General features: G+C 38.6%; 1 protein-coding gene across 2 annotated transcripts in view; it reads left to right on the forward strand.

Annotated features, from left to right (window-relative positions):
- Positions 1-27,725, forward strand: part of lic (dual specificity mitogen-activated protein kinase kinase lic) — a 65,540-nt gene that overhangs the window by 18,423 nt on the left and 19,392 nt on the right. For both annotated transcript variants that reach the window (XM_067150432.2, XM_067150429.2), the window contains exons 5-7: positions 17,742-17,978; positions 25,980-26,159; positions 26,242-26,459. In XM_067150432.2, coding sequence (XP_067006533.1) covers positions 17,742-17,978; positions 25,980-26,159; positions 26,242-26,459 — 635 coding nt within the window. The remainder of the gene's footprint in view (positions 1-17,741; positions 17,979-25,979; positions 26,160-26,241; positions 26,460-27,725) is intronic.

A 27,725-nucleotide genomic window follows, 5' to 3' on the forward strand; every position in this document is an offset into this window, starting at 1 on the left:
AAGAGTACTGGTTTACTCTTCATTTTACACATAATTTGACTGAAAAGGAAAGCAGTATCGTGGTAAAGATATTGGTTTCATCCTTATTGTACACATTATTTGACTGGAAATGCTTTGAAAATTTTCAGTGTTATCTGCCATTCTGAAATGAAATGATCGTAAAGTTATTTATTTCCCTCCGTACATGATTCTGTGTGTTCTGGTATCGTTATGAAGCTTTAGGGCCAACTGTTCAAAACTTTTTCATTTCTTACTTAATGAGCTTGCATGGAACTGCCAATTACCTTGGTTTTGTGAAAACAGTCTTAAAATACACTTGTTTATTGAACAGGTTTTGTCATATGTTTCTCATAACTGTAGGATTTCACATACAGTAAAACGTTGTTAAAATGTTTCTTTAGAGGACAAGGGAAGAGAACTTGTTAAATGAGAAAATGTACTATCGAATTTGCGAATAAGAACTATCCAACAGGGATATTGAAACACTTGGTAAGTTTTTTCATCATGCACGCTGTATGTTGTATATGTGCGGGTATTACTAAGTCTAGTCAAAAACATCATTGTAAAATCATACAACTTCCATAACACACATTTTACACTTGAGAATACCTTGTAGTGTTCAGTTGAGATCTGTTAAATGGACTATTCTTAGAGCCCTGCGCAGATATACAAAATAATATCCGCACTTCTTTCATCTGCATCCGTGAACGATTATCTGCAGATATTGTAAATATTTAACTACAGTATATTACACCCAAGGTATTGAAACGGTTAGATCTGTTAACATAATCCAATATGTCCGACACCTGGCACCAGATACCCTACAGTCACAGGTTTATGAGGAATATTTTCTCTTGCGACAGCTACCGGCGTATTGACCTTTGTGCCTTCCTTCCATTAACTCTTAGAATACCAGAGAGCGCAAAAGCGTTCCTCGGTGAGCGAGCGAAAATTGCTGGGAACGCATAGCACTCCTTACGCAAGCAGTTTTATATTTGCTTGTAGTTCTCGGTTTTCGGACAGATAGCAGCACAATACACGTAATCTAGATTCTTTGGAACCTGTAGTTTCTAAATCTACCACAACTATCACGCCAGTTGCTGTATTTACGGAGATATTTTTTCAAAGCGACCTATATACTGTACACCGAAAGGTTTGCGAGTGGGAAAATGGACTCTGCCGCGCGCGATGTGTTCCAGAACGATGACGATTTAGCTGAATATATTAACAGAGTCTGTGCCGATGACGATTATATTGAGTCTGATGAAGATGTAGCTATATCAGGGTCATGTAATTATGATGTTGGTGATGTTACTTCAGAGACAGGAAGTGAGTGTAGCGATGACATTCCACAGTACAATAAACCTCGTGGTATTGTCATTAGCGAAAGTGACAGTGATGCTGATTCGGAAAGTGACATAAATGAAGACAGTGTAGGTCATGATGCAGGCAGTAATAACAACAATGCCTATATGCATGATACAGTGTTCAGTGAAGTTTCAGTTGGAATTCGGTTCGAGCCCTCCCCGCTGTATCTCGAAACACCCGGTCCTAAAATTGTCCCTTCCGCTGATGTAGAGCCTGTGCAGTATTTTGACCTGTTCTTTACTGTATATATTTTGAATTTAATTATGAAGGAAACTAGCAGGTACGCAAATCACTTCCTCTCTTCTCTAAAGCCACTGTCGCCCCATTCAACAGCTCGAGAATGGAGACCTGTTACTGTCACAGAAATAAAAGCCTTTGTGGCAGTATTATTGGAAATGGGTATTACAAGAAGGCCAACTATACTTTCATACTGGTCGACTAATTCAAGACAGATTCCTTGGTTCGGTACTATGTTTTCCTGCAATAGATTTCAGTTAATTCTGAAATTTTTCCACCTTATTGACAATAGTACGATCTTTCCACCTGGCCACCCTAAATATGATCCATGTGCAAGATTTCAGCCAATAGTTGACCATGCCAATACACTGTTCCGGTTTCACTACACACCTCATCAGCAATTGAGTGTAGATGAATCGTTAGTGGGCACTAAATGCCATTCATCTCTGATGCAGTAACTCCCAAATAAGAAGCATCATAGGTGGGGCATTAAGTTTTGGATGATTTTTGACTCTGTCATCAATTACTGCCTGGGGTTTTATTGCTACAGAGGGGCAAAGAGTGATGTAGACAAAGAGAAAATTAAGAAGTTTGGCTTGGGACATGTAGTAGTTCATACATTAGTGACTATGGGAAACTATTTGAAGAAAGGCTATAACATTTTCACTGACAATTTTTTTACCAGCATTCCTTTGGCCAAATACCTATTTAAAAATGGCACTTACCTAACAGGCACCCTCAGACGCAACAGAAAAGATATTCCGCAGGGACTGAAAGGAAAGTTTGGTGTAGGACAAAAGTATTTTCGGAAATGAGATTCTTGTTGCTGGGTACCGGAAAATAAAATCACAGAAAAATCCAGTGCTTCTTCTGTCTACATCCTGCACAGCACACACTGAAACAACAGTCAAGAGACGTCAAGGACAGCAGGTTGAAGTAAGAAAGCCATCTGTAGTCCTCGAATATAACAAATCAATGGGGGGAGTTGACGCATCAGACATGATGCTGTACACATACTTTGACGAGCGGCGAACACTAAAATATGGCAAGAAGGTGGTATTTTGTATCTTTGCGTGAATGGTGCTGAATTCGTACTTGATTTATAAACAGAATACTTCTAGTAAAGTTATGACGCAGCTCAAGTTCACTTCCTCCATAGTAGAATCAGTAGAAAAGGAATGGATCCAAGAGAAAAACCTAATAAACAATGCCTTACCCAAGCTAAATCCACTTAGGAAAGGTGAACTTTTGGTGAAATTAGATGGCAGGTTATTCAAAAGATGCGTTGTGCGCAGCAAAAAAGATGGAGGGCCAGTAAAAAGATCACGAACTGCCTGTTCCAAGTGTATGAAGGGTCTTCATGGCATCTGCGTAGGGTATCACAAGTGTTATAAGTGAACCAGCATGAAATGTGTACATTTGTATATTGAAATAAAATATTTTTTAAATTAGAAACCTTAGTGCCTAGGATATTGAAATTTTACAGATAGTGAACCAAGAGCATGTATTTGCAGACAATATTTTTCAGTGCATAATTTTAATTTTGATTTGTGTTTCTTTATCTCAATTTTGACTTTACAATTTTCATTTTGATAATTATTAAACTATTATTTTTCTATATTTTATAGCATTAATATAACATAGGTTGTGAATTTAAAAACATGTAAAGCAACTCCTTTTCTATGATAAGTAAAAATTTTGAAGGCATGTCTTCAATAATAATCAAGTTATAATGATTTTACCTCCCGATGGTATCACCTCCTTGACGAAGGCAAAATACATTTTACCGGGTGTTTTGGAGGCTTGCGTGTTCAAATGATCCTTAGAGCTATGTCGGCGGGAGCATATGCTCCTGGTAGGGCCACCCAAGCCGGACAGGTCTAAAGTGATGATCCAGACTAAGAGTGATTCCCTGGTCCTCCAGGTTGGGGGTTGGTACGTGGTGCTAACAACTCCACTACCACAAAACTACATATTGTTCAGATACCAAATCAAGATAACCAGACGGTCCCAAACTTACGACGACTAAAGCGTGCTAAATGGCAACAATACGGATATATTGGAACATGGAATGTGAGAAGTATCTTTCAGGCTGGGGCTAGTAGAAAATTGGAGGAGGAATTATTTATATATCAGATAGATGTGGCAGCATTACAGGAGATAAGATGGAAGACAATCAAGGTGACAGTTTTACAGCACTATATTTTGTTCAATAGTGGGGAGGAAGAAAATAGAATAGGAACAGGGTTTATGGTCAAGAAATCAGTCAGTCATAATGTGATTGAATATGAAGCAATAAGCCCCAGACTATGCCGGTTAAGATCGAGAGGGAGATTTGCCAACATATCACTAATTAGTGTCCATGCCCCAACAGAGGATGCTGAAGAAGAAGAGAAAGAACAGTTCTATGAAAAAAATGGAGCAAGTATATGACAAGTTGCCCACTTATGATGTTAAAGTTGTCCTAGGGGATTATAATGCCAAAGTAGGCAAAGAGAAAGGAAACCACCCCATGGCAGGATATCACAGTAAAGACCAAGAATCCAATGAAAACTGGTAGAAATTGGTTGACTTTGCCTTTAGCAAGGAGCTGGTGATTAAGAGCACATGTTTTCCTCATAAGGAGATCTATAAAGAGACATGGATATCACCGGATGGTCTGACAAAGAACCAGATAGACCATGTGCTGATAGATGTGCAACATACCTCCAATATAATGGATGTGAGAAGCATGCGTGGCGCAGACAGTGATTCAGATCGCATACTGGCGAGGATCAAGTTCCGAGAAAGACTGGCAATTAAACCCAGGGACAGAGCTGAGCAGAGCAAGATCTGTAATGTAGAACTGTTAAGGGATGAGAAGAAGGAGGAAGAGTATAGAGACCAGCTGCAAAGAAAGCTACAGATGGGCAGAAACGGAGATGTGGACATCAACACAATGTGGGAGGAAACCAAGCTAGCAATAAATACAACGGTGCAGGAAGTACTTGGAGAGAGAAGGAAACAGAGTAGAAATAAATGGTATAACGAAGTGGATAAGGTTCTTGAAGAGAGAAATCTTGCCCGACAAAGAATGCTACAGAGACCCACACAAAATAATATGCAAGTCTTTAAAGAGAAACGGAGAATAGCAAAGACATTGATAAGGAACCAGAAAAGAATAGAAGAAAGGGAGAGATTGGATGAAATGCAGAAGAATTTTGAAAGCAAACAAGGTAGAAAATTCTTCCGTGGGGTTGGACAAGTAAAGAAGGGATATCAACCTAGAGTGAATATGCTTAAGGATGGGCCTGATAGACTCATTGTTGGGAAAGAACAAATTCTGGAAAAATGGGCAAAACATTTTGAAACATTACTTTCTGTCAGACCAATAAATGAAGAAAGAGAAGGATCAGGCCATATGGAAACTTCAGAGAGAGATGAGGAGGGTGAATATGGAGATGAGTGTGAGGGGGAAGAGAGGAATGAGGAGAATGGAGATGAGGATGAAGATGATATGGGATCACCATCGATTGAAGAAAAAAGAGAAATTATAAAACAATTGAAGAACAGTAAAGCCCCAGGGAATGACCTCATAACGGCAAAAATGGTAAAACATGGAGGAGAAGTGTTGGTGAAGAAAATACACGAGATAATTGAAAAGGTATGGGAAACAGGTACAATGCCAGAGGACTGGACACTAGCAAATATATGTTCTATACATAAGAAGGGGTCACGCATGCAATGCAAGAATTATCGAGGTATATCCTTACTGAGTATAGTATACAAAATCCTCTCTACAACCATAACAAAGAGAGTTAGTAGTAGAGCAGAAAGAATTATAGGGGAGTACCAAACTGGTTTCAGACCTGGAAGATCGACAATGGACCATATTTTCACCATGAGAATGACTCTGGAAAAGACATGAATACAACGTTCGACTAGGAGATCTTTTTATAGATTTTAAACAAGCCTATGACAAAGTTAAAGATCGACATTGTGAGAAAAAATGAAGGAGTTTAAATTCCCACAGAAGTTAATAAAATTGACTAAGATGACCCTGGAGAACAGCAGAAGTCAGGTAAAAGTGCAGGGAAGTCTGTCAAGATCTTTCAGAACCGAAAAAGGCCTAAGGTAGGGAGACCCTTTATCACCAGTGTTATTTAATCTAGTGTTGGAGAAAGCTGTAAGATCAGTAACTACTAATCCGGGTGGTAATATTTACAATAGACTGATCCAAATTTTGGCTTATGCAGATGATGTGGTGATATCTGCTAGAAGTAACGAGGCACTTACAACTGCCTTGAGGGAGCTGAAAAATGCGGCTGGGTCCTTGGGATTGGAGATAAGTGAGGCTAAATCTAAATATATGGTAACAGAGAGAAATCGAAGGAACACTGAAAAACTCTCAAGTGGATGGTTACACCTTTGAAACAGTAGATAGCTTCACATATCTTGGCTCAGTAATAACATCAGAAAATTAAGTTGAGACAGATATTGTAAATCGAATCAAGGCTGCCAACAGATCATACAGGGCACTGTATCCTCTTCTGAGAAGTAAAAACTTAAGCAGGAAATTAAAACCGACTCTCTACACAACAATAATTAAACCAGTGCTTATGTATAGGAGTGAGGCATGGGTATTGACTGAGGCCACAGAGAGGAGATTAAATGTGTGGGAAAGGAAAGTACTGATGAAGATATTTGGACCAGTGAAGGGGAGATTTATGGAGAATCAGAACAAATGAAGAAATAAGATTATTGTATAAGGAGCTGGACTTGGTGACATCAGTCAAAATGAGACGAATTGGATGGCTGGGGCATGTACAACGGATGGAGGAGGGAAGACTTCCAAGGAAAGCACTGATAGGACACCCTGGAGGCAGGAGAAGGAGAGGTCGGCCCCGGATGAGATGGCTGGAGGATGTGGAGACTGATCTGAGGACCGTTGGAGTCAGGAGGTGGTGTAGGCGTGCTGAAGACCGGGACGACTGGAGGGCCGTGGTCAAGGAGGCCAAGGTCCTTAAAGGACCGTAGAACAAGGGAGTAAGTAAATAATGATTTTACTGACACATTGCAATTTCTTAAAAAAAAAAAAAGAAAGAAAGAGCCTGGTATTCTTCGCGTAGACCACCTATAAGCGACTGGTACTAAAAGGGTTAATTGCAGGCAGGAGCCTGTTAGGCTTAGGTCAGATTTATGGCTTTATGGACTCAAGGCTCTTTATACATCATCATTTTCCCATACCACTGTGAAGGGTCGCCTAACCGCAAGCAAAAATAAGAGTATACCTGAGTGAAAATCAATAAACATCATTATTTAGTAATTACAGTAGAAGTCAGTTATAGCGAGAATTCATAACAGCAAAAAATTTACTGTCTATAGCGTATTGTTATTATATCCGATTTTTTGTAAAAGTTGGGAAAACCTCCATACACATTAAAATCAGTCTGAAACTTCAATCAGTTTGTTCAAAACTTGTGTTTTCATGGATAATATCCACGCTACGGCTTACTTGTTTGTTATTTTTCGAAATCTGATACGTGAAAGTGTATGTTTAATTTCATTCTGAAAAATACATATTACCGTATTTCTCCGAATCCAAGAACACTTTTTCCTTCAAACATAATCAGGCTTAAAAAGTGCTTTGTAAAATCATATGAAGGTTTTTCTTATACAGTACGCATTTGTAGACGCTGAACATTGGCTTTAGTTATGCTGTATTTTTATGCGGCTGTACAATTATGCTTTATTTCAGCGGGTTTAATAACCATTAACTTAAAATTGGCATCATAATATCGAAGAGAACTTGTTGAAAATTTGCCGGCAATACATATTCCACGCGTCTCTACAATACGACGATCCATCAGGAAAATATTCTTGCTTACTAAAAATCCGTTACTTTCACTCAGCATCAGATATAACTGGCTTCTAGCGATGTATAGGCCTAATGATATAGATGTTGATTCCCATAGGGAATCTGAAATATTTGTCCTGAATGAGTAAATTTATAATACCAATATAAATGGTCCGTTATTGGACATTATAAATTTTCCAGCCAACTCATTCCCGGTTGCCAGCGTTTCGCCCTCATGTGCTAGGTTGGGCTCATCAGTTGGTACCTAGCACTCCTACCAAGACGCTAGCTTGTGCATGCCGTGGAGGCCATTGCGTAGGCTACCTGGAGCCACCGGCAGTGCCAGTGCACTATGAGAGACTGTCTCTTTACAGAAAATTGATGCCTGCTTGGCTATCAGATGATATAGATGTTGATTCCCATAGGGAATCTGGAAAATTTCCAAGGATAATGTCCAGACAGGGGAGATGGGTAATACTAAAGAAGTATTCAAATTTACCTATGATTACAATGACATTTACAGTAAGATACAAAAGTTGAAAACTAGAAAAGCAGCTGGAATTGATAAGATTTCTGGGGATATACTAAAGGCAATGGGTTGGGATATAGTACTATATCTGAAATACTTACTTGATTATTGTTTGGTTGAAGGAGCTATACCAAATGAATGGAGAGTTGCTATAGTAGCCCCTGTGTATAAAGGAAAGGGTGATAGACATAAAGGTGAAAATTACAGGCCAGTCAGTTTGACATGCATTTGCATGTAAGCTTTGGGAAAGCATTCTTTCTGATTATATTAGACATGTTTGCAAAATTAATAACTGGTTTGACAGAAGGCAGTTTGGGTTTAGGAAAGGTTATTCCACTGAAGCTCAGCTTGTAGGATTTCAGCAAGATATAGCAAATATTCTGGATTCAGGAGGCCAAATGGACTGTATTGCGATTGACCTATTGAAGGCATTTGATAGGATAGATCATGGAAGACTACTGGCAAAAATGAGTACTATTGGACTAGAAAAAAGAGTGACTGAATGGGTGGCTATATTTCTAGAAAATAGAAAGAGAATTAGAGTAGGCAAAGCTTTATCTGACCCTGTAATAATTAAGAGGGGAATTCCTCAAGGCAGTATTATTGGACCTTTATGTTTTCTTATATATATCAGTGATATGAAGAAGTGGAATCAGAGATACGGCTGTTTGCAGATGATGTTATTCTGTACAGAGTAATAAATAAGTTACAAGATTGTGAGCAGCTGCAGGGTGACCTCGATAGATGGATGGTGGGCAATGGTATGATGATAAACGGGGTTAAAAGTCAGGTTGTGAGTTTCGCAAATAGGAAAAGTCCTCTCAGCTTTAATTACTGCGTTGATGGGGTGAAAGTTCCTTTTGGGGATCATTGTAAGTACCTAGGTGTTAATATAAAAAAATACCTTCATTGGGGTAATCACATAAATATGATTAATAAAGGGTACAGATCACTGCACATGGTTATGAGGGTATTTAGGGGTTGTAGTAAGGATGTAAAGGAGAGGGCATATAAGTCTCTGGTAAGACCCCAACTAGAGTATGGTTCCAGTGTATGGGACCCTCACCAGGATTACTTGATTCAAGAACTGGAAAAAATCCAAAGACCTTGATAGTTGTTGCAATCCTTCCTGTTCTCTTGCTTATAAATAGGTGCAATTACTGCTTTTGTCCAATCTGAAGGTATCTTATGCCTAATGCTCACGGTAAAATGTTTCATAAAATTTGTTGTACAATTAATTTTATAAAAATTTGATGAAAATAAGTTGTGTTGCTCACGCTATAATTATTTTATAAAATCGGTGGAAGCATCAGGATGGCCATCTATGAACTCACTTCTGAAATAAGATGTGTATGTGCTGCCATCTATCAATAAACTTTTAAACCAAGAATCAGCTGTTCAACTTGCAGTGTGTTTGAGAGTATGGCTCCAACAAACAAAGTAAAACTTGCTGCTTTAGCTGCAATTATATGTTTTACAGTGGTAAAAAGGAAGAAAAGGAATGCCAGGAAATGCTGGACTCGGGATTGGATAAAAAGAAGAGAAGAAGGTAGAGGACTGCTGTCCTTGGTCGGAAATTAGTTGAGGTTAGAAGACCAGCATTCATATAGGAATTCGGCGATTGTATTTTCTGCCTCTCTTCTTGCATTTCTGTTGTGGTGAAGTGGTTTTTTCAAGTTCGTACAAACAAGGATATTTCTGGTAGTCGTCAGTAAAACACTAACAGCTTCCTTAGTCCACCCGGATGCTGCCATTTTAGAAAGAAGTGTTTGTTTACAATCGAGCTCACAATCTTCTCACTACATAGCGCCAGCATCATCGTGATGTCAGCTTCGCTGATTGGTTCGTTTCTTAAAATTAATTTTACGGAATAGGACATGTCCTATTTTATGAAAAGTTTTATCAAAGATTTTATAAAACTTGAATTTGACCGTGAGCAACAGGCATTACCAACACTCCATGCTAATCGTACTACTCTATGAAGCCATTTCATCCCTGCCTTCCCACTATACCTCACCATTTCACGTGAGCTTGGTTGTTCGCGACCTCACCAGGAAGATTTCCTTTTACATTGAAAAGATTTTCAAAATATTCCCTCCACCTATCCAGTGATTCCCTGGGATCCATTATGACAATCTATTATGATTACGCAAGACACTGCTCATTTCCTTTTTCCCTCCCTTCTTAAGATTCTTTACTACTGTCCAGAAAGGCTTACCTGCTGCCTTTCCAGGTTACTATCAAAATCTCCCCACGACTTCTTTTTGGATTCAACAACTATTTTTTTCGCTCTGTTTCTTTCATCTGCGTACAATTCCGTCTGCCTTGGCCCTTGTTTAGAGCCATTTCTGATGAGCTTGCACATTTAAATCAAAAATAAAATACATGGATACGTTTACAAGCATCTGATAAAATATTTGCTGTTTGCGTCTAAAAACGAGGATGAAAAACCAACTTATTCTTTGGTGTTCTTTGAATAGCAAAATTAAGAAAGTACAAAGACAGTATAGTCAAAAATTAAACATGTGGACCTATTTAAAACATCGTATAAAATTCTTATTGAATTGCGCCTAAAAAGAGGATAGAAACTGATACATTGGTATTCTTAAAATGCAGTAGAATCAATGTTGAAGAAATCAAAGCTGAAATGCTCCTGTGTTATGCTGAAAGGTAACTGTCATTGTGTAATACTGCTCCTGATTCTTCAGTATGGAACAGTTATGATGTCTCTGTCCCCATGTCACAACCAAAATCTGGTGATGCCACAACCAGCCAGTCACTCAGGCGTGTCCGGTCCTAACTCTCTAAGCATAGTCTAAAATTTTACCGCTAATACAGATTTTGGCGAACATATACTTCAACAGACTAGCATTAATATTAAATGAAGCTGTCTACTTAAATAATGGGTGAAAATTGATTGAATTATGTAGTAGTTACTAAGTTTATTCAAATAAACAGACATGAAACCACAAACTGATTGAACTCAAAACAACCGAACAGGAAAACACACAAATTTACATTATGTCAACAGATGTTCACGTGTCCATCAGCATGCCTGATCCAACGTAGAAACCCTCTTCATTTCAGAACCAAATAACTTGAGTATAACCAGACTACACTTGGGATTTAATCATGGGTGACTTTTATTTCATTCATGAGAAATGAGTAGCTTAAGATGTCCGCAGTCGCTGTGGCTTTACATAATTGTTTGGGGGTACTAACACTTAGCCTACACTTATTTTAATAATCATACATGAATCGCAATAACTTATTACACACACAGTAAAATTGCACACAATCATATAAAACCCTCATGTGGATTTCAATTCACCACAGCAAAAACACATATTTACAACAAATCAAATATGGAGCACACACACGCGTAACATCATGTCATTCACACAAGCATGCACAACAGAGAACACACACTGAGCAAGAGAGACCTTCGCTATTCTAAGTTCATCTTCTCTTATGCATACCGACGCTGATTAACTATCTGGTGAATCTCAATTTACGCTCCCTCATTAATCTCCTCTACTGATTTCCTAATTATGCATAGTTTCTAATCTGTTGCAAGGGATCAGAATGGTTATGATTACTCACTCAAATATAATTACTGGGGATATTCCCTGTGTACAGGCTACTATCTAAACAATCCTTGGGGCTATATTTCTCTCATTAGACGATCCCTATGTCCAGTACATGCGGGAGGTCACAGGCTCCTCTAATTCATTAATTCTTCCCGAAGATTCAGATTGTGCATATCTAATGGATAGTCCACATAAAAGTTAATAAACAGTGTTTAAAAAACAAAGATAATGAAAACATTTCTCAATATTTTAAAAAATGCTATTGTTCGTGGTGTCAACCTAAGATCTTTGCACCATATATTATGAACCTACATGTATTGGAAATTGCGGAAATGTAATGTGAGGAAAGGAACGTGAAGGACGACACAAACACCCAATCCCCAGGCCAGGGATATCAATCATTCACAATTAAAAACCCCTGACCCAGCCGGGAATCGAACCCGGGGCCGCCAGGTGACAGGCGGACGCGTTGGTCCCTACACCGTGGGGCCGCAACATGTTAATAAACCGGGAGAGTTGGTCGTGCAGTTAGGAGCGCGCAGCTGTGAGCTCGCATCCGGGAGATAGTGGGTTCGAACCCCACTGTCGGCAGCCCTGAAGATGGTTTCCTGTGGTTTGCTATTTTCACACCAGGCAAATGCTGGGGCTGTATCTTAATTAAGGCCACGGGCGCTTCTTCCCATTCCTAGGCCTTTCCTGTCCTATCGTCGCCATAAGACCTATCTGTGTTGGTGCGACGTAAAGCAAATAGCAAAAAAAAAAAAAATGTTAATGAACTTTTGTTTGCAAACCTCAACAGTGTCCACACCAAAATAGCTGTTTATGAGGTTACAATGGATAGGGCCAGGAAGGAGAAAATTCTTACAGCTGCAGCTTTCACTATTTTAGTGAGTACAATTAGACAAAAGCGCAGTTGCAAAGTGTGGCAAAGAAAAATATTGGAAAGGTGAGTAGAATTAAGTTTGGAGAGAACACTTATGTCAGAACTTTTAATTCATGATGCAGCAGGCTTTCAAAATTTTCTTGAGAATGCCCCCACATGACTTTCAGTTCTTGTTGACAGTAATTGCGTCTGAAATTGCAAGTAATGGTACAGATTATTGGAAAGCCAGCTCCACTAATGACAGGCTATTTTTTTATTGGTATAACTTTAAGATTCCTAGCAACTGGTGACTCAGACCTTTCAGTTATATACCTATTTGTCGGAAGTATCAAACCAAGCAATTTCAGTTATTGTGTCTGAGGTGTGTGAAGTTTTATACAACATATTAAGGAATTGGTAAAGGTACAACATAAAGAAAATCTTAATTTAACCCAGTTAGGATAGTATCATTTTGATGGTATACAAGCGATTGTGGGAGGTTAGGTTATTCAGCGAGGAGTGAAGCTGGAAATGAAACAACATTAGAACACAGCTAAAAGAATATCAAACAGAATTAAAGGTTGCCTACTGTATATTAGAACTTTTGCTTGTGATTTGATAGTCAGTTTATAGAAGGAATAAGAAATCATTGTATTCCGCGCCATGAATTTGCATGCCCTAATTGCGTCCTTACGCATGTGCGAACCGAAATGTTAACAAAAACACGAAGAGTTAATGAAAAGTTTCATTCACAAAAGTGTCATACGTACAACATCGTAACTGTTATAAAACCTTCAGTTATTATGTTAAATATATTTTAGTTATAGTAATGTTAAATTATCTTTTATTAGATGTTAAACATGACTAGTATATGGTTTCCCTGTAAATATGTAGTATAAATGTGTGTAACCTCAAATACGTATTGTGTATAAGCTTAACCTCAAAATCTATATAGTCGAACGCGGTAGAAAATTCCATAATGTTCGTAGGTTAGACTTATTGTACTATAATTTGGTATATATGAAGGGTTCTGGAAACTTACTGTAGTATTTTATTATCCAGATACATGTAGAGACATTAGGAATGTTGGATAAATTTCCACGAGTACTGGTAAACAGTAAACGAAAGTTCGAGTTGGATCCATTACTGGAGTACTCCATTAGACTAGCTGGTCGATCGATGTTTCGAGTGTGTTCCGTTAGTGTGTTGTAAGAGCCCTTCCAGAAATCGAGAGTTCTAGATGGTTGATCGGATAGTATATATATTGAGCTGTCAGTCGGTGAGAGTCGGTTCTTGGGACTCAGTTCAATGTTCGACTCGAAGTCACGTCAGGACTGCGAGTAAGTGTTGGACTCAAGGGCAAGTGATGGACTGCAAGTGACTGATGGGTTCCGAGGCGGAGTCGGTGAATTCAAGGGAGTGGATGTTATAGTGCGCGAGTCAGTGTTGTTGATATCTGTACTTGTCAGAATCGACTTCAGGGTAGTCCGCTATTAAGTGTTGTAGTATCATCTGCTACTGTGTATAATTGTGTGTTGTGACTTACCTTGTAAATAAAGTAATTTGTATAAGGAAGTAAACATGTTCTCGTGTGACATTTATTTACGTAAAGTAAAATCGCATTGCAGAACGATAAATTGGTGACCGTGACAGGATAGGACAGGACACTTCAAGACTCGGCAATGAAACTCGAAACAAATGACCGTGGCGATGTTATGGAAAGCGCTGGCATCCTGAGGTTTACCAACGGCTGGAAGCAAAGCGGACCTACAGGAGAGACTGCGCCAGGATTTGATAGACAGCTAGGAGGACCGCGGCAGTTTCGACTTTGCAGTCACCTCGGAGGAAGAAACCAACGACTGGGTAAGCACTATGTTCGCACAACTAACTGCTTTGATTCAGGCCGAGACCAAGAAAATCAAGGCCCAGACTCAAGAAATAAAACCCAAATCAATTCTTTGGACAACGAAGTGATCACTGACGTCGTGCCGGACGGGAAGTAGTCCAAAGTAGTTTAAGGCCCAGCGAAAAAGCGAGTGCGCTGTGTGAAAGTACGACAGCTCTGGAGACACGGGTAAAGCCTGCAAGCAGTGACAACAGCTCCGGTATCGTGAAGATGGCAACTCCACGGGACAACGGGATCATTGTAGCGACGACAAAAGTTAAAGTAATTTGATTTATCAATATGCTCGAAAAGTCAATGAACACGCTATTTTGTTTATCAACATCCAAAAATGTTTATGAACATTATATATTAACAAAGTTAACGAAACATCTTGGTGTGGATGCAGGCAGCCATGGTCCCACTTTCACTTTGAAAAACCTGCTGCCTAAACATCATTATTATTGTCGCTAAGGCCTGTCAATTAATTGTCTATTCATGACACTAACGGCCCTCAATCAAATTCCTATATGAACTTCACAATAAAGTAATTCCACAGCCCTAAATGAACTACATTAATGTCTGCTTTTTCACAGACTATAAATTACGATTCTATCCCAAAACCTCTTTCGATCTAACTGATTGACTTTGTTCAAAGTTATGAGTTTCATTGATGTTTCCGTATTGAACTGAGATCACAGAGATGAGATATCTATTAGGTTCAACCTATTCAATACTAATTATGTGCTGATGTTACTATAACTTTTATTTAACATGGGACCGGTTTTGACATTTAAAATTTCATCATCAGCCATAAAACAAATCACAATATATAAGCAATGACATAATAATCAATACTATTGTGGATACACATTGAAATATGTTCATTAAAAGTCTTTAAACGTCCATTCACACCATGTGTTAAGATAAATCACCATAACAGAAGAACAACGGCATAATAATTAAATCTGGCGCAGTGACACATTGAAGTATGCATATAGTCTCTCACTATTCAAAGAATAAAAGAACGTTCTTCGGTATGTAGTCATTGTGCATCCATTCAATAGAAGGCTCCGACAGGCTTCCGAAGTAAAGAGCCATTTAAAACACTCACACATGCTATGCATCAACCAGAACGTCGAGAACTTATTGGAATCACTTGGTATGTAATTATACCTGATAAAATTCTAACACTGATGTATATGAAATCAGTCGCTAGAAAAAGACGTTAGTCTCGTGAGAAGGAGATATAAAATGTTATATGTGGTAGGTCTGGATGGGAGAAGGCGGATGGGGGGGAAGAAAAAGATCTTGTTAGATGAGTAGTAGGTTTAAGGTGGGTCTTGTGAACAGTGTGGTGGGGGTTTTGTAACGTGATAGGGTACTGTGTATTGCGCTAAATATTGACCTATTCGGAAAATTAACATACTTAAATATTTTAATTAAAAAATCAAACAGAATGTTAGTTTTTTTGCTCTTCTGTTACGGCGATTTATAATTATAAGTTACATCTGGCTAAGATCAATTCAACTGCTAGTTCAGTATGTCTCTGCATACACATAGTTCAGGAATTACGGCATCTCCGCGTTGCAATGACCGGCAGAACATACCTGCACCCCGTCGCTCGTTCTGTAGTATCGGAATCGAACTCGGCACTTCAACTCCTTTGTGTTCACATAGTGTCGCGTTGTTGTGCTCTGGACGTGCACTCGTCGATTTGTTCATGTTTTTCACACATGCGCCTGTACTCTAACACTGTGGCACTGCCGCATGCGTATTAAGATTGTGCAACTCAGTCGGGAAAATTAGACGTTCAATTAGCTCACGCACTATGTCTGAAGAAATGCTCTCCCAAGTTCAGCTGTGCAAGGACAGTTAAAGTCTCTCCTCCTATGCTAGATTTTCAGATTCACCTACCGGCTTCTCTTCCAATAATTTTTCAACCCTCCTTCCCATGCTATAGCTCATTGGTCCTGGCTTCACTTTTGTGTCAGGCGGTTTGGTCACCAAGTTCGATTCCCCCGTGGCATCAGTTGTCCGCGGTCTGGCCTCAGTCTGCCCTTTTGTTCTCGTCTTCCGTCCTTTTGGCTTGAAAGTTGTTTCCAAACTCTCGGCCTTCTCTCAAGGTTTTTCTTTTTTATGACACTCTTCTGGAGTTCTTTACAAAATCTTATATTTTTGCTCACCCTTTTATCAAGCATATCCAATCGTTGCAGGCTTTGTCTCCTGCGATGTATTGTTTCACCGGACAAGCAATATGCTCTTTCGCCTGTAAACTTTCTTAGCCATGATTTATGAAGCCTAGGGACAGGTTTGTGAGCCGTATTGTTGTGTTTTTCCCTGTCCGTCTTTTTCCACACAGCTGTCTTTTCCCTTCCTGGCTCACCGCTAACTTAATCATAAAACTCTCCTTTAGATTTCATGACTGCAAAATTGCCCCAATTTATACTAATGTACAACATAATGAGCATGCAAGCATAAGGGCTCATCTCGAAGTGTACCGGCACATGCTCAAGTGGTGGTGGTGGTGGATTATTCAATAATCTCACTGCCAACTGAACTTTCCTGCTTTGTGAAGGTGCAATTTATGATGTCCTGTGAAATTCAGGAATTCAAGGCCTTTTCCCATTATTGCACAACTTTCCCTAACCTGCCTCCTGTGGCGAGGGCTCTTATTATCTGTGTTGGAAATTACGTTCCTTTCACAAGGGATGAGAAAGAACATTTTTAGGGTTAGGAAAAATGTGATTGTACTAAGTGGTAATAGCAAAAATTCATGACTTGATAAGTGATGTATTTTTTGTAGTTTTAATAAGATAGAAAAATGGGACTTAAAATTTATGACATGGTAAGCAAGAAAACATCTTAATGAGAAGCATACTAATGAAGTTTTGCTGTATTCCAATTCAGTGCTATCTTCATAGGCATTGCATTCCTTTTTATCACATTGTTTTAGTAGGATTAAATTCGAAGAAGCCTACAGAGGCCGGGCTGTATCCTAGCTGAACAGGACCTTCAAAAACATGTATAGATTTAGCCTAGAGCAAATTGTGGAGTTTGCACGAAGGCCAAGACACCAAAGATAAAAATAGGAATTTTGGATCTCATTATTCTCACTTTAATTTTATGGCTGTCAAACATAGAACATGAATAAAAGGCACAGGAAGATTCTTGGTGTTATCAGCACATAACTGGAAAGATGATTCTCATTTCTGGTATAATGGTATGGAAAAAAAAAAAAAAAAAAAAAAAAAGAAACTAGACCTTGAGTTAAGATACAGAGAAAGCAGAAATTAGTCTGAATCGTGGAGACGAAATTGTACACATTTTGAGAAAGCTATGATTCATTATGATGAAACTTGAGTGAAAACAATACATTGTTTTTCCTCTCCTCTGCTATCCTTTTTTGTACCATTGTGTTTTCTTCCTGTTTACAGAGAATAGCTGCCACTGTTAACACCCAGGAACAGAAACGATTACTTATGGACCTGGATATATCTATGCGCTCCTCAGATTGTCCCAACACTGTCCAGTTCTATGGTGCATTGTTTCGGGAAGGAGATGTCTGGATTTGTATGGAAGTCATGGACACAAGCTTAGACAAATTTTACACCAAAGTGTACCGTCATAATAGGAAGATACCAGAAGATATATTAGGGAAGATTTGCTATTCGGTAAGTATTATGTTAGGTACCATATTTTCTTGCATAATTAACACACTTTTCTGGTGTAAAATACAGGATATACTTCGGATGCATAAATTATTCAAGGAATTCAGATACAGTGAAACCTCTTGAAGACATTTCTGCAGGGGACAAGGAAAAAGGAAAAGGAATGTACTAAGCGAGAAAACGTACTAATGAATATACAAATAACAACACTCCTACAAGGTTATGGAAACACTAGATTTTTTTTCGACATGAGGGCATTTTATGTCATGTATCCGCGGGTACAGTGAAAACTATAGGCCTATCTACCATTTTTAAAGATGAGAGGATAGTATGAAAATGTGTGAAAAACACAAGAGAACAAATATGAAAACGTGTGCACAGGGGCCAACAAAAATATCAATAATAATATTCTAAAACAAATGGTAGTAGAAGCCTTATATTTCTGAGCAGTAAGTTATTAAACATTTTCTGGTCACCCTTAGACGATGAATTGGAGGTTTCACACGACCATTACTTTGGCCGCCATTTTGAATCGAACAAAACTTCAACCAACTTGAGTGATTGAGTCGAAACTCTAAGGTGCGAGTTTCAATATTTGCGAACTCTGCGCGCTTATGCCAGTCCACTTTCTGACAGATTTTAATTTTGTCTTCATTATTAAGGAATTTTACAACATTTTCCATATCCATAGCTAGGCTATCACAAGACAAATATGCACCAAGCTAGTCAATTTCGCACGATTATGTTCCTAATCCAGATAGACCTATAGGCTGCTGTATCAGGCAACAAATATTAGCTACACTTCACTGTAGTCTACCACTCAACACAAAATACATTTTTACCTTCTGAATGGAATGTGAAATACAAGCACAAACAGGCTCGCTCTGCGGTTCAGCAATCTCGCTGCTAACCGACTAGCATAACTGAACATTCCTGAGGCTAACGGCTTCCTCCCCGAAAGTGCAGCTTATCCTTCGAAGTTCAGAAAGGCCTTTTCCCGTAATCATGCAACTGTGACAACGGCTCTTACCAGAGTTGGAAATCACGTTTCTTTCAGAAAGGATGACAAATACAGTAACATTTTCAGGTCTAGGAAAAATGTGATCATACTAAGCGGTAATAGCAAAAATTCGTGACGCGATAAGTGAGGTATTTTTTTTATATAGATTTAATATAGTGAGAATCGGGACTTTGAAGTATCCACAAAGACGCACACAAAATGCTGTCAGTTGGTACACTTATTTATTTAGAACTATTTATCTGCACATTACACATTAAACACGCATATACAGTAAAACCTTGTTAATTCAAAGTCGTTGGGACTCAAAAATCGGACTTCGAATTAACTGCAATTGCAAGTAATCAACTTCATTTTCCGTATCAAAATTTAATCACTAAATTTTACAATATTTAAAATTCTTCCACCGTTTTGAAAAAAAAAAATTTCGAATTAACTGCCAATTCGTAATTCAAAGGTGCCAACCCTTGCCGCGTTACAAAATATTCTAAGGCCAGTTAACCTTGATTCACAATTTAAAACTTTCAAATGCCATGGGGAAAAAAAAAAACATGTTTCCAAAATGCAATCCAAGAAGATGCATTTAAAGTATTCAAATAATGCACCTGGATAACTCGCTGACAAACATAACCTCTCACAACGAAAGAAAGAAAGTAAAAGAAGCACAATTTAAAGACGGGGAAAATCTATGCTGGCTCCCATGTGCAAGTGCGTTATTCATTGGATTACTGTCTGTATGCATGTTAGATGCCCTGTACTTACACAGAAAGTACCCGATGCCCTTAAAACATCGTGGCTAATCAAACTTTCCTATGACAAGGGCAGAAAGTCTCTCACTTCCGTCTGCATGACAACACAATAGTCACTCTGTCCTTGTACAATTTCCTGCCATGGCACTTCTCTCGTACTTCAGAAATGTAAACACTTGCCACGTCACAAAGTATTCTAAAAGACCCATTAATGCATGCAATCACCTTGATTCACAGTTCAAACTTCTCAAATGCCATGGAAAAAACTATTTCTGAAATGTATCCAACAAGGTGCATGTACAATGTTCAAATAATGCACTTAGATAAATCACTGACAAACGTAACTTCACGCAACGAAAGAAAAAAATCACATGATTCACAGACGAGGATAAATTTTGCTGGTTCCCCTGTGCAAATGCATTATTTTTTGGATTACTCCACCGTTTTAATTTTTAGATGCCTTGTACTTGCACAGAAAATGCCCGATGCCCATAAAACATAGTGGCTTATCGAACTTTCCTATGGTGAGGGGAGGAATTCTCTTGCTTTCGTGTGTATTGCAAGCCAGTACGACGACATCCCCCCTCCCACCCTTGTACGATTTTCCAGCTGGCACTTTCTCCTTTAAAACCATAAGACCGTTTGGGCTCGGCATTAAAAGAAAGCATTGCAGTTTCATCGGCAATGACAATATTGTTCGGTGCCTACGAATTGAGTATATGAGCCACACCTTTTCGTCAACTGTCGGCATCGCCAGTGTTCGTGGATTCTGTTTCTCTGCACACTGCCTGCTTCGTGATATTACCGCATTCCTTAAAATGTTGAATACAAAAGAATTCAGATTTCACTCGAACTTAGCAATTATGAAGCACATGTAGACACGCCGAAGTGTGTGAAAGTGCAGAAAGCAACCCCTGCACGTTCCGGAAAATGTTTTCTATCATGATGCGGATAAATTTTGAATTTAAATTACTCTGTAACATACTATTGTTTTAAAAGGTGAAGGCAGTTTTGAATTCAAAGTCTGAATTTCAGTAATGGGGCTGACATTGTTCTTCAAATTATGAATTATCCGTATTTTGAATTAAACAATTTAAATATCATGCAAAACCGTATCTCATGTTTCTGGGAGCGACAGCTTCTTCGAATTAGGCAGGATTTTGAATTAACCAATTTCAAATTATCGAGGTTCTACTGAAACCTCATTAACTGCAGTCACAACAAAGCATGATATTAACAACTGCCCATCACGGAGCACATGGAGATTACAACCTTGACACAGATGACTGCTGACAACTCCAACTAAGCAATAGCTCGTCTCCACCATCAAGACCATCTCCTTATATGTGCCTGAAGATGGTTTTCCGTGGTTTCCCATTTTCACACCAGGCAAATGCTGGGGCTGTATCTTAATTAAGGCCACGGCCACTTCCTTCCCACTCCTAGCCCTTTCCTGTTCCATCGTCGCCGTAAGACCTATCTGTGTCGGTGCGACGTAAAACAACTAGCAAAAAAAGTTAATGTAAGAACCTGTAATTAATAGCACATAATTTATTATTATCTGTATGATTAGTACTCCACTACAGTATTGTGAACCACACTGTAACATCCAGAATGGCACTACGTAGACGAGAACTATGGAGAATATTCTTTACATTATAACTGGGCTTTAAGCACTCTAGAATTTACCGGGAGGACTATTATGGCATATCCTTCTAGAAGCCTGGCCTGCCGACAGTGGGGCTTGAACCCACTATCTCCCGATTACTGGATTCTGCATGTAGGATGCTAAAAGGTTTGTTTTGTCACCTATTCAATACATATAAAATTTTACAATTTAGGAATTTATTATTGATTCCACTTGAGACATGACATTTCTCTGGTAAAACTAAGAGCTATGTAATGTAATAAAATCTTATTCACAATATGTACACTTCTTCATTTAGAATTTTATATACAGTGCAGAATTTCCTTGCGAAGCATGGGTATATCAGCTGGTAAGCTCTAAATATCTCACCACAGAAAAGAGCTTTCTTCTTCCAGTTTTAAAAAGTATGAAAATTCAAGCCTCGATGTATGTTTTCTTTGCAGCATATACGCATTTACCTCTTAAGCCTGAACTTGTAATGATAGAAAATACCTACTGGTGTTGAAAATTATTCATCTTTACAATGTTTTTTTAAAGCCTTTAACATGCTGAGTGACAAGCGGCTGCATTTGGGTATGTGAGAGCACTCGATTTCTTGAATGTCACATCCCTATATGGGGTTGTACATTTGTTTGAGATCGAGAACTAGACAAAGCCATTTGGGTGTGCAGTAAGTGTGTGTTTTGAAACTGTATAAAGCCTCTTCCTGCTGTCTGTTGGCTGTCTATTTAAGTAAGTGTATAGTCCACCTTTCATTCTGGTACGTTCGACATAACTGGCTTCACAATTATCACATTTTATTCAATATACTCCTGAATACTATATTTATTGTTTTCATTGACAGATTTAGTGTTGTGTAAAATGTTGGCATTGTTGTGTGTGGTTTTGTTGGCTATTTTTAAGTTGCGTCTTTTGAAAATGTTAGTTATGGGATGGATATAGGTGTTATTGAATGTGAAAAGTGCGTAGTCTTTCTTGGAATCGTTGACTGTGGTTAATTTTGATTTAGGTTGGTGTTCTATTTTTTGGATGATTTTATTGATCATATCTTTGTTATTTGCTCTGCCATTTCGTAGATGAAGTTCAAATCTTTTTTTTTAACTCTTCCTGAGATAAGGGTATGTTGAATGCTTTGTATATCGTGATATGGTTGGTTGCTTTTTTGTGGGCATTCCTTTCTCTCCATGTCATTCCTTAACTTGTCCAGTTTTGTTTTTTGAATTGTGGACTTCGGGAACTTTGTCTCAGATGCCTACAGAAGAAATTTTCTTATTCACTACAATGAGCACATTAATGCCATAAAACATAACCATTTTTCATCCATAGGGCAACATGTTGAGGACTATAAACATAAATTTACCAGTATTGAAAATGATAAGCAAATTTTAAGTATAAATCCCAAGGGCCCATTGCTCAATATATTGAAAGAATTTTACATCAGTATGAACCAGTTCGCCAATCTAAACTTCAACCTGAACGAAATTACCGACAAAGTAAACATCCATTTTAATACAGTTATCCCTCTTTTAAAAAACAATTACCTAAAAAGAGTTAATAAACAAAACCCAATACACATTAAATAACCTCCAGAAAACACGCCCCACTCTACTCCGCCTCCTCCTCAAGCCACCCCTTTTGTCCCTCACTGCCGCAAGAACTAGCCCCAGACGTACATGGAGCAGTGCAAGACATGCTCCCGAATAACATAACCTCCAGAAGACACGCCCCACTCTATTCCGCCTATTATTGTTATTATTATTATTCCCGACTGATCCTTGTATCAAAACCCCAGCCTCAATTTCACTTTCAGTATTTTCTGAACCGTAACTACTTCCTGCAATCTCTTATGTACTTGGTTCAAAATCAATGTGACTGCATTCTTCGTCAATGTCATCAATATCCGACTTGCTCAATAAATCACCCAGACTATCTGCACTCAATCTTTTACTGCTCGATTTACTCATAATGATTTAAAGATAGTAATGAACAAACTAACACACACAAAAGAAAGCTAATAGCACTACACACTTACACAAACCATCTGAAAGGTAGACAGTGACTTTGTCAGCTTAGAAGCACTCGTGACGTACCCATATGGGATCACACCAAAACAGGAATTGACGAATAACTGGGGATCTTGCATTGGTGCTCAGCATGACATTCCTTTTCAAGGGATGGAGGCACAGGGATTTCTAATGATTCCAAAGCCTCACCTTTTGGCATTTATTGTTTGTTACAGATGAAGTAATACATTTAATGGTAGAGGAAATGAACTGTAATGCTCAACAAGTTTTAATGACTAAGCTTTTAAGTATATCAAGCCACTTACTGAATTGGTGGATAAAACATCAGATGAAATGAGGAAATTCCTCTGTTTTCGCTTGTGGATGGGTTTTGTCGAACTGCCATCCTTTGAAAGTTACTGGTTTTAAAACTGTTCCATGTTTTAGTTACTCTTGAGATTCTGGCATTTTGCCAGCTATGAGCAATAGGTAGGCAAACAGCACAAAATACAGTCCTTGTGAACATGATAGAAAACAGATTTCAATTCATGAAAACTCCACACTGTAATATGGCCATAGATGAATCTCTGGTTCCCTAGTGAGGGAGATTGTGATGAAAGCAGTATCTCCCATGGAAAGCCCACAAATATGGCATTAAAAATAACACTTCAGGTGTAGCAAGCTCATATTATGAACGAGCTAACCAGTCTCTCATAATCAAAGACTTAAATAACGCGTCCTTTCAAAGGAAAAGGTAAGCATGGCCGAGCATCGGGACATTAACTACTGTATAAATGTGACCCATATGGGGGCGCGTGTACGTGTGCAATTCTTAGTGATCTATATGACCCCATTCGGGGTCGCACTATTTGATCACATATAGATAATAAGTTAACCTAATATATCCTCATTTCAATGATCACTTGCTTGATTAAGCCTGTGAGCGTTTTGGCAGCAGGGAGTGGATCGGTGATATTAGCTCACAGCACTAGACGGCAATCCCACAAATTTTGGTGTGGCATTCAACGTGTTAATATCATTGCTACAAAAATTATTGTATTCCATTTATCTTGGGTTACTATTCTAGTTTCAAGATAATTTTGTATCTCTATGATAAGAGAACTAGTATAGAAATCATAGGAAGTAGAATGAAAGAAACCTGCAAGTGTGTTCTCTGTCTCTGAAGTTTCACATTGCTTTCCATTTGTTGCTCCCACACAGAATGTTGCCCGTTGAAAGAATGAAAAAAAATGTATTGTAGAATAAATATAATAAATTATCCTTGGAATTTGTTGTTGTTCATCAGTATTATACTACAAATTGGTAAGTCTAGGGGCCAGATTGAATGGCATATTATATCATAAAGTTGTTTGTCAGGTTCAGCTTTAATCTTATTAATTATTCAGAATCCATGCATTAACACATTGACGACCGGCCCCGGAGATTTCCATATTACTGCGGCCGGCAGTTGTTGACTGGCCCCGGAGATCTCTGTTTTTACGCACGGGCATCGTTTGTAGCTTGTTGTGCTATCTGTTGGCTATCGTTTTAACTACTTTCTATCATGTCATGGAGTAGGGGGATCGTAGATTTTAGTGTCGATGTATTTTTTAATTGTCTGGTCTTTGTAGCCATGCAAACTTCGTATATACACGGGTGTTCTTACGTGCCGAGAATCATTGTACAAGATGGCGCACCCATGGCAACGTGCTCAATGTGGCGACAAAGTATTTTGACATTTATATGCAGATCCATTGTGTGATGTGCCATATGTGTGACGAGCCCTGAGAATTCTCGTAGATTCTCAGCTGATAGTAGGTGATAGCCGGCACTACCGGTAGGTGACGGGCTATGAGAATTCTCGCATTTATGCGCCTCATATTTCCTTGATTATTGATTAAATTGCGGGCAAGATTAGGTGTTCCAAACGATGTGGTCATGGAATATAATTTATCATTGCATCTTTCTTCCTTGAAACATACATGTATTTAACAAAATAATGTCGGATATTTAGAGCTATTCCCTGGAGCTTCATTGCGGATGTCAACATGGCGCAGCGTATTTCAGTTGCGGATGGCTACCAATAATTGCTCTTATGTACAGGCCGGTTATAATAGATACAGAGTAACAATGAATTTGATATTTATTATGATTAATGGCTAACACTACATGGGGAGTAACAGTAATGAGAAATTCTTGCATACTTGAATACAATAAGAACACGAATAGCTCAAACAGGGCATTCATACTACACTCTGCTTAAAAAGATTATTAAATGGAGGCACAAATGGTACTGCTTTGAAAGGTATCACACCGTACAGACTACTATGCAACCTAGTAAGTACATGTTTCAAGTTTGAGGTCGATATCTTGAAATACTTATCGAATTACAGTAGTTTGAATGCATCAGTGTAATTCCTTTCTTGGAGGCTTGAACTATCCGGTCTACATAGGGTAGTACCCTCCATTCAGGGCCCGTCATCGATGTGTTAAGAAAGGAGGAAAATGTGTTGGCTATTACCTCATCAGCTACAAAACTCACAACTAAATATTATCCCTCTTTTGATAACATGTTTTTGTTGACAGGTGGTCTGTGCTTTACACTATCTCTACTCTCAACTGCGTGTAATCCATCGTGATGTCAAGCCTTCAAATATCCTCATCAATAGAAAAGGAGAGGTGAAAATGTGCGACTTTGGTATCTCAGGGTACTTGGTGGATTCTGTAGCAAAAACAGTCGATGCTGGTTGCAAACCCTACATGGCAGTGAGTATGATAAGTTGTACAGTTTTTATTAACATACTGTTAATATCAGCTGTTAATGTGAAGATTTCTCTTCTGTTCTTAGCCCGAGAGGATCGACCCCTTAGGAAACCCATCACAGTACGATATCCGATCGGATGTGTGGAGTCTAGGGATCTCTTTGTTGGAACTTGCTACTGGCCAATTCCCCTATAGAGTGTGGGGAACCCCATTTGAACAGCTCAAACAAGTTGTTAAGGATGACCCTCCTCGATTGCCATCTGGAGAATTCTCCCCGGAATTTGAAGACTTCATCAGTCAGTGGTAAGTCATGAAAGACAAGAACCGGGAATAAGATCTGTTGTGTTTGATTTTCGTGGAATTTTCCATCCTGGCCGCATCTTCTTTATTGCGAGATTGTGATCTGTATTTGCATTGGCACCAGGTCGAGCCTTACATTTTTTAGTGTGGTTCCTGTATTGGTGTTTTACCAGGATAAAGTCTATCTGCTGCTAATGGCAGTCTCTAAGACTAATCCGTGTATACAAATGTCGTTTAGGAGCTTTGAAGAATATGTTGGACATGATATAGCCTTGTTCTTCACCAACTGCTGACCTCTAGTATTCTGTTTTCTGAGACCATACCATCCAGTCATATTGTTTGGGGTGTTCTCTTCCACTATTGTGTTCCACTCACCTATTGTTCCTGAAGGAAATACTCTAGTTCTTTGAGCATGTCTTCGATATCCTTGTTGGCACTTTTAGATGTGAGGACAAATATAACTGGACAATTACGGTGTCAGCAGTCAAGGAGTTCAGTCTTGTTGCCATCATTCTATAGCTTATTACTTTGACATCTTTCAGTACGGAAGCATTTTCTTGTTTTAACACCTCTAAAGGTCACCACATTCAGAAACCTACGCTATGTTGTGCTATGTCATGAATAAAAATCTAAGCTTAACTATGCTAGGCAGTCATTTAAAGATGGCAGATCAATTGAAGAGGAGGCTTTTTTTATTGGCTGCTGTCATGGAAAATGGAGAGAAAGAAATAGAAAGAGCAGAAGATTCTGTATAATTAAAATTGGAAGGAGAATAGTTCATGGTAATTCCATCATTTTATTCAAGCCTTGCATAGAAATGATGAATTAAAAATTACTTTTGTCTAAATCACAAACAGTTTCATGTAATTCTCTTCTTCTTATTCTTATTCTTCTTCTGCTTCTTCTTTTATGACCGCATGGGATCACTTTAGTCAGTCCAACATTCAGGTCTCTTTGAAGGGATTGTTCGGGCTTTGCGGCCTTCCCAGTACTTCTTCAGACACTCCGATCTTCATGCCCTTTCCTCAGTTGAAAATATGCGTGTTGGTTTGTTTTGTGTAAGGGTAAAGCAGAGCTTTGTATTCTTGAGTTTTGTATTCAATTTTATCTTATTTGTGGTGTCTTCTGTTGTAAGGCCTATTTCCTTCAGATCCTCTCTTACTTCTTTAATCCATTTACATCCTGTTGTGGTATATTTTGAGACGAGATTGTGTAGTACTAATTGTTTCAGAAGTCTTGAATCCTGCATCCTCATATGTCCAAAGAATC

The sequence above is a fragment of the Anabrus simplex genome, chromosome 6, assembly GCF_040414725.1.
Source record: "Anabrus simplex isolate iqAnaSimp1 chromosome 6, ASM4041472v1, whole genome shotgun sequence".
NCBI classification, from domain to species: domain Eukaryota; kingdom Metazoa; phylum Arthropoda; class Insecta; order Orthoptera; family Tettigoniidae; genus Anabrus; species Anabrus simplex.